The 7382-nt window shown below is 38.5% G+C and overlaps 2 protein-coding genes across 4 annotated transcripts in view; one reads left to right on the forward strand and one right to left on the reverse strand.

Annotated features, from left to right (window-relative positions):
- skic2 (SKI2 subunit of superkiller complex) overlaps positions 1-329 on the reverse strand; it is a 29825-nt gene extending 29496 nt beyond the window's left edge. For both annotated transcript variants that reach the window (XR_015849741.1, XM_088328824.1), the window contains exon 1: positions 160-329. Coding sequence is in view for 1 of the 2 variants with exons in the window: in XM_088328824.1 (XP_088184950.1) it covers positions 160-187 (28 nt within the window). In the remaining variant the exon portion in view is untranslated. The remainder of the gene's footprint in view (positions 1-159) is intronic.
- nelfe (negative elongation factor complex member E) lies at positions 325-7022 on the forward strand. Of its 2 annotated transcripts, XM_088328830.1 has the most exons (12): positions 325-447; positions 568-633; positions 813-897; positions 1021-1090; positions 1162-1307; positions 1391-1465; positions 1550-1587; positions 1672-2009; positions 2072-2213; positions 2304-2358; positions 6570-6672; positions 6754-7022. In XM_088328830.1, the coding sequence occupies exons 3-12, from the start codon at positions 823-825 to the stop codon at positions 6828-6830; spliced, it is 1119 nt and encodes a 372-aa protein (XP_088184956.1). In that variant the 5' UTR covers positions 325-447; positions 568-633; positions 813-822; the 3' UTR covers positions 6831-7022. The 2 variants fall into 2 exon arrangements, with proteins under 2 accessions (XP_088184956.1, XP_088184957.1); XM_088328831.1 differs by lacking the exons at positions 325-447; positions 568-633 and having other exon boundaries at positions 819-896; positions 1019-1090.
- The last annotated feature ends 360 nt before the right edge of the window (positions 7023-7382 follow it).

The raw sequence follows: 7382 nt of genomic DNA on the forward strand, positions 1-7382 counted from the left end.
CAATGGTGCTGCTAAATAAAGCAATGACTAGTTGTTCAAAATAGCTCTTTAACTCAAATTAACAGAAAATAAATCATTTTAATAAGCAGAAAACCTGTCAAAATTATTGTAACTTAATTAAAAAAGTGGAACTACTGAAAGTATACATTTTAAACTTACTTATTCGGTCCATGTTGCCTGTAAACATTGCTGACTTGTCGCATTTGGTTGGACCGGAAGTGGGTTTGTGAAGAAACGGAAAGTCGTTCAAGCCAAAATATGACTAAATATAATTTAGGATTTGGATCCAAACTAAATTTAGAATGAATGAATAATAATTTGTGTTAGAAATAAGTAAAAATAAAAATGGCTTGATTCATTTAAATTTGTATTTTTCGTTTGAATCCAGTAAAAACCGTCGATGTTGGTGATGTCATACACACGCGACTATACTTTTTTCAGAGCTCGGTAAATTTGTTGAGCAGACAATTAAAATTCAAAATTCGTAAAAAAATGTGTCTTTGGTTAAAAATAATTAAAAATAAATCAGGTATGATATGATTAACTGTGTTTTTCTTTTCACCCCAGAAACTCGTCGTGGTTGACGACGTCAAAAATACGCGATCACATTTTGTTCGACGCGCTGTGAATTTGGTGAGTAGACAATTCGAATTGTTAAGGATACTGTACTTAAGTTTATTTAAATGTATTTCAAAAAATATTTCAATAAAATCAATTTTTATTTTGTAATTTCGGGTACATAGTTTATTTGTATTTTTATTTTGGTCTGCGTGGTTGCACCCTTCTCAAATGACATTTTTTGTGTCGTTAAGCCACACAATCATGGTTGCGTTTCCATCTTCGCTAACGGAGGAAGAAGAGGCTTTGCAAAAAAAGTATGCAAAACTAAAAAAAAAGGTATGGAATTACGTGTTTATGGAAAAACGCCTACTCCTCACCTAGATGGTTTATGAATCCCTCTTCTGCATATAATTCCCTCCATTGATGATATTCACTATAATTAATTTTAATGTGTTTCAGAAAAAGGCACTCCTTGCTCTTAAAAAGCAGAATACGACCAACCAGACTAACACGGGTGGATTAAAACGAAGTAAGTAAATGTTGCCGTTAGAATATCTCAGAGCCCTAATGTTATTTATTAATTTTATAACTTAATCATAGCACTGTCGGACCAGCCTGTAGTCGACACGGCGACAGCGACCGAACAAGCGAAAATGTTGATCAAGTCGGGTGCCATCAGTGCCATCAAGTCAGAGAATAAGAACTCTGGTTTCAAACGTTCTCGTATGCTGGAGATTAAACTCAAGGTGAAGTACTCTCCTGACTATTGCATTTTTATGGCTATCTTTTGCATTTCTTTGGTTACTGATCATTTTGTCTAACACACCAGGACCCAGAAAAGGGACCAGTTCCAGCTTTCTTACCTTTCCAAAGGAGCGTTTCAACAGATGAAGAGCAACATGAGGTAATTTGCAACATGTTCATAATTTTTCACATAAACTAGATTATGATACAGGTTTTGTTTTGTCTTTTTAATGTTACTTTTTAGTCTGGAAGGAGGTCTCACAGGAAGTCACTGTATGAGAGGTAGTAGCTCATCTTTTTAAGAAAAAAAGGTCACAAAAACGTGCACCTCCACTAAAAAATATGTCCCCTCTACTTTCTCTACAGCTTTGTTAGTTCAAGCGACAGATACCGCGATGAAGATGACAGGGGTGGAATGTCCTCCGTCCGAGAGATGGACAGGGACAGAGACCGAGAAAGGGACGGGGACCGCGAAAGAGAGCGCGAACGGGACCGAGAGCGTGACCGGGACCGTGAGCAGGAAAGAGATCGAGAGTGGGACAGGGACCGAGAACGGCCTAGGGGTCGAGAGCGGGACAGGGACAGAGACCAAGCAAGGGACCGTGACAGAGATAAAGACATGGAGAGGGACCGGAGCAGAGACCGAAGCAGTGAGATGGATCGGGACCGCGAGGCAGATAAAGAACGTGATGGGACATTCAGACGTAAGTTAAAAAATAACAACTCTTTATTGCTTTATTTGTAAGTCTTTTGCTTCCTTTCTTAGGCTCTGATTCCTATCCCGAACGCAGAGTGAGAAAAGGGAATACAGTGTATGTTTATGGGTCGGGGCTTTCTGAAGACAGCATGCGCTCAGCTTTCTCTCAACACGGCAACATCATTGACCTCTCCATGGACAACCCACGCAAGTAGGAAGAATTTTCTTTTTTTCTCAAGCTTTCATTAATCTCATTTTTGGGTGCAATATTCCCTGTTATTTTTTATTTTATTTTTTTTAGTTGCGCATTCATTACATTTGAGAAGATGGAGTCTGCAGACCAGGCTGTAGCTGAGGTTGGTAGAAGATGATCAAAAGTATGATTTCCGTTTAGCATGACAAATATCTATAAGAGGGGTGTCTTGAGATTTCCTTTTTAAAAAACAAACTTCAATCCTCTTGAACTATAAGACAATGCAGAAAGTGTAGGTAAGCATATTAGGTTAAATATGTTCACTTTATTAAAGAAAAACAAAAACAATTTCAAATAGTCAGTTTGCATCTTTTTGTATTAAAAAAAAGTAAATGGCCTATAAATAAATAGTAAGTATAATTTTTGAGTACTGTGGGCTGCTGGATTTTTGTTTGCGGGCCACAAATCTCCCGCTGGCCATAGTTTGACACCTGATTTGTTATCTTTAAGGCTGCAACAGGAATATCAGAATTTTTTAATGAATAGTTTATGATTATATATGTCTTCATTTATTATTCTTAGTTCGGTTGCCCATTTGATACAATACAAAACAGTTGGATAGTCAAGGATACTGATACCAGGTATACCTGGAACTACTTTGAAATCCTAGCTGATTTTTACATAATATTATTCATAATAGAAAACAAATTATCAGTCAGATATATTTTTCCCTTATATTAAATGTATAATAATTTTAATTTATCAATCATTTTGTTTCTAATCCTTTTTCTATCTATCTACCTACCTACCTACCTTGGTCATATCCCTCAAGAGGGGTGACCGACAGCAAGACAAACACATACAGTAACAAAGAAAATAAAAAGGGGGAAAAAATAGCAAAAAACACACACAAAATTTGGCCAGTTGCCCAAACACTCAAACAAGTTAGGCACCTAAGTTGGTCATGCTTTCGTCCCTCCAGGTGAAATGGGACACCAGAAAGCGGCCATGTCACTCGGGTCAGGGTGACACAACACACTCTTTTGTTCAACAGCAGGGCCCGACAGCTTTCACTGGTTTACCCCTGCTGCATCATACGGGTGCCCAGCCCATCCTTAAGAACGCGTCCACAATCCCACTATCCTTTCACAACACCTCTCCACTCCTTACTATCACCAACAATAGCTCTAGCTTCCATTATATTTGGACCTCTTTCAGATTCAGATTCAGATCTACTTTATTGTCATTCTAGTACACGTGTATACAGAACGAAATGTCGATACATCTGACCCGCCCAGTTTCCTTGAATGTACAGATATAAGTAAAAGTTGTATTGTATTATGGCTACGTATAGTATTTTACCATAGTGCCGATAGTGCAAGAGGAGTAGCTAACCAGATGTGCAAAATGGGCAGTCAGGTTAACAAGTCAGGTAAACAGTAACATTAACACTGTAACAATAACGCTGTAAGTACAATAGTGCAGAGAGCAATTGTGCAAGAAGTGGCAAGCTATAAAGAACTGCCAGTAGTGCAAAAAGTCAAATTAGCAGCCGTTTAGATTTAGGTTAACTACCAGTATATGTTAGATTGACCATTTAACAGTCTAATGGCCAGGGGGACTAGACTACTGCGGAACCTGGTGGTCCTGCACCGCACACTGCAGTACCTCTTCCCAGAGGCTAGCAGAGTGAACAGTCCATGATGGGGGTGAGAGGGGTCCCCGATAATGTTCTTAGCATGGGATAGGCAGCGCTTCTGGCCAATGTCCTGAATGGAGGGAAGTGTAGTCCCGATTATTTTCTCTGCTGTCCTCGTTACCCTCCTCACACTACCCCAGTCCTGCAGTGCACTCAAAACACCATCCATCCACGTCAATCGCGGCCTTCCTCTTGGTCTCCTTCCATTGACTTCTGCTCTGTAGATCCTCTTCAACATTCGCTCCTCATCCATCCTCTCCATGTGTCCAAACCAACCGAGTACTCTCTTATCAACACGCTTGCTCAGTTCCACGACTACTCCAGTTTTGTCTCTCACAATTTAATTTCTCAATTTATCCAATCTTGTCACTCCTAAAATACTACTCTAACACTTCATCTCTGTGGTGAGGGGCCCCCTCTTCGTGAGAGGTAAGAGAATTCTCCTACCGTGATCCGCTGTGTGTCATAAGAGGCGACTAAAGTGGAGGGAGCGAGAGGACTGGGGATCCTCTCCTCTCTATCTCTACTCCCTAAGAGACAGCAAGGCAAAGAAAGGGGGGCGGGAGACCGAAAGGTCTCGCAAACCCTAGTTATATGGTCACTAAATGTGAGAGGATGTGGAAGTAAAGCGACTGAGTGGGAGAAAGAGGAGATTGGAAGGATGATGACTAAAAGGAAGGTTGATGTGTTAGCCTTGAGTGAAACAAAGATGAAAAGAAAGGGTGAATTACAGCTTGGAGGTATGTATGGTAGAAGGTCTGGAGTTACGGGTGGACATGCTAGAGAAGGAGTAGCTGTGCTTGTGAGTGAGAAAGCAAAGGAAAAACTGGTGGAGTGGAAAGAGGTATCTTCCAGATTGATGTGGGTGAGGTTGAAGTGGGGTTTAGAAGTATGGACGTTCATAAGTGCATATGGACCTGGTTTAGAAAGAAGCGCTGAGGAGAGAGAGGAGTTTTGGAAGGACCTGTCCGAATGTGTGGCAAGTGCGAAAGAAGGGTGGAAAGTGGTAATACTAGGTGACCTGAATGCGAGAGTGGGTGATGAAACGGTTGAAAATGTGATTGGTAGATATGGAGTACCAGGAAGAAATGAGAGTGGGAAGAAATTGATTGAGTTATGTGTGGAAATGGTGATTGGAAATACATTGTTTTAAAAGAGGGACGTGAATAAGTATACCTTTGTCAGAGTGGATAGTTGCAAGATGGTGGACAAAGCACTGATGGATTATGTAGTGGTTAGGAAAGGTATTTTAAGTAGATTGTTGGATGTGCATGTTTACAGAGGTGAAATGAGTGGTATGTCTGTTCATTTTTATGTGGAAGGAAAACTGAGAATAGATGGATCGTGGAGGGCTAGTTATAAGAGTGTGAGGGAAGAGGTGAAAATGTCAGAGTTGAATAAGGCAGAAAGGGAAAGAGAGTTTAAAGAGAGGATAAGGGAAGAGTATGAACGGATTAGTAGAAGAGAAATGGAGAGTGTGGAAATGGAATGGAAGTGGTTTAAAGAGGCAGTGTTGAGGAGTGCAAAAGAAGTGTGTGGAATGAGAAAAGTTGGTCGAGGTATTTGGAAAGGAAGTGAATGGTGGAATGATGAGGTATCAGAGGCTGTGACTAATCCTTTTTATTAATGGAAACTTGTGAATGTTGGTTTTGGACACTGAAAAAGTTACCGGTTGGGTACTTTCAAAATATGTTTTTTTTTTTCAACCATTAAAAATAATAATTTGCAAAAATAACCCCTATATGTTTTGAATCCGTTGACTTCCTATTATTTATGTTTGAAAATTGTACCGTATTTTCTGGAAAATAAACCCCCGAATCTGCCTGAAGTTTGAAAGTGTGCTTAATAATCCGCTGTGCCTTGGAAAATACAGTCCATAAAATTGGGATGCATAAATGTAATGCAATAATACTGCATTTGATACTCATTTATGAATTGATTTATTTTTAATTTGTTGTTATTGCAACCATAGCTCTTACAGTAGTTTTATTTTAATTGTGTGTGCCATATCGTCCGGTGTGCCCGATATGTGACATTTTTTTTTACAATACTGTTTTTGGAGGTGCGCCCATTTAATACGGTGCACCTTATAGTGCAGGAATAAGGTAATCCGTTAAAATGAATTGTGTACACAGACATCGTCAACATGACATTCATAAGCTATAGAATGTGTGTTTTAAGCCTCAATTTAAGCAGTTCCACCAAGGTTGCAGATCAAATCTTAAAAAAAATAGTTGAAAAGACGTTCAAAAAGGGTTGTTTTTTTGTTTAATGTAAATTTGAGATTTTTTTTTCTCTTTTAAGGTTTAGTTTGTAGTTTGCTGGAAAATTGTCTTAGTGTATTTAATTGTGTTGCAAGAGAAAGGTATTTGAGGTTTTACCACAATCTTCTTTTTAGTTTCCTATAAAGTTCAAGATTTTCAGAAACAGAATATATATATATATATATATATACGTATATATGATTTAGTCATAGCCCTTAAAGGCTATACAAATAAACATAACTTGACTTGACTTAAGATGGCAAACAGCGCTTTACCAGTCGCTAAAGACTTTCAAAGCGCTTTCACACACACAGAAAGTCAGTACTTAATTGGATAATGAATCAGGGAACGATCAATAGTTTTGTTCTACTTTAAAATTGCTTTTTTTATTCATGTGTTACTCACCTACAGCTAAACGGGAGCACGGTGGGGGACATTCACATCAAAGTCAGCATCGCCAGGAAGCAACCCATGTTGGACGCAGCCACCGGCAAGTCCGTGTGGGCTTCTCTCGGTAAAAGCTCACTTGTAACAACTTCTGGTTTCGACTTGTATTTTGAGTTTAAGGTGCATATTTATTGTTATGTATTTACAGCTGTGCACAACAGCACCAAAGGCTCTTACCGGGACAAGAGGAACCAGGTTGTGTACAGTGAAGATTTCCTGGAATGAAAAAAAGGCTTTTCTTACTTTTTTTCCGTTAGTTGTCTATTTTTGCTGTTGGCCAGATGACAGATTCATTTTTATGTTTTATGTTTCACTTTTTGTCAACACTCGTCTTAGTTATTCTTACAGTGGCTCAGTAAAGGTAATCATGTTTGTCTGCTTGATTGCAATAAAGTGTAGTGCACAGATCAGATCCAATGAAGACTATTCCAAATATTTTCCCAACTTTGTAAAATTTAGTTTTTATGAAATTGATGTTTGAAACGTCCTAATGAAATAATGTATATTTACCAACAAAACATTTTATGTAGGGACGTTAAAGACTGACAAGCACCTCGAGTATCATCGATACCAGGTACGATAGCTATATAATAAATTCTCCTCAATGTGCTTGAAAAAGCCATTTCAGGAAATCCTTTAAACCCAAATAAATGCCTCCTATCGTTGCATTTAATCAAATGCAAATAATTGTATTACTAATTAAATTTTTAGTTTGAAATCTAGAGCAATGTAAAAAAATGTTCTGTAAATGAAGTGGGAGATCAAAACGTTTTTTAT

This window comes from Urocampus carinirostris, chromosome 2, assembly GCF_059441175.1.
Source record: "Urocampus carinirostris isolate Australia breed hairy pipefish chromosome 2, RoL_Ucar_1.0, whole genome shotgun sequence".
NCBI classification, from domain to species: Eukaryota; Metazoa; Chordata; class Actinopteri; order Syngnathiformes; family Syngnathidae; genus Urocampus; species Urocampus carinirostris.

What these genes read in the sequence shown, in the direction of transcription:
- nelfe (XM_088328830.1), top strand. Translation starts at nt 823, where the DNA reads ATGGTTGCGTTTCCATCTTCGCTAACGGAGGAAGAAGAGGCTTTGCAA. An exon ending in CACGGGTGGATTAAAACGAA is followed by an intron (nt 1,091 to 1,161) that starts GTAAGTAAATGT and finishes ACTTAATCATAG; the next exon opens with CACTGTCGGACCAGCCTGTA. An exon ending in CAGACCAGGCTGTAGCTGAG is followed by an intron (nt 2,359 to 6,569) that starts GTTGGTAGAAGA and finishes ACTCACCTACAG; the next exon opens with CTAAACGGGAGCACGGTGGG.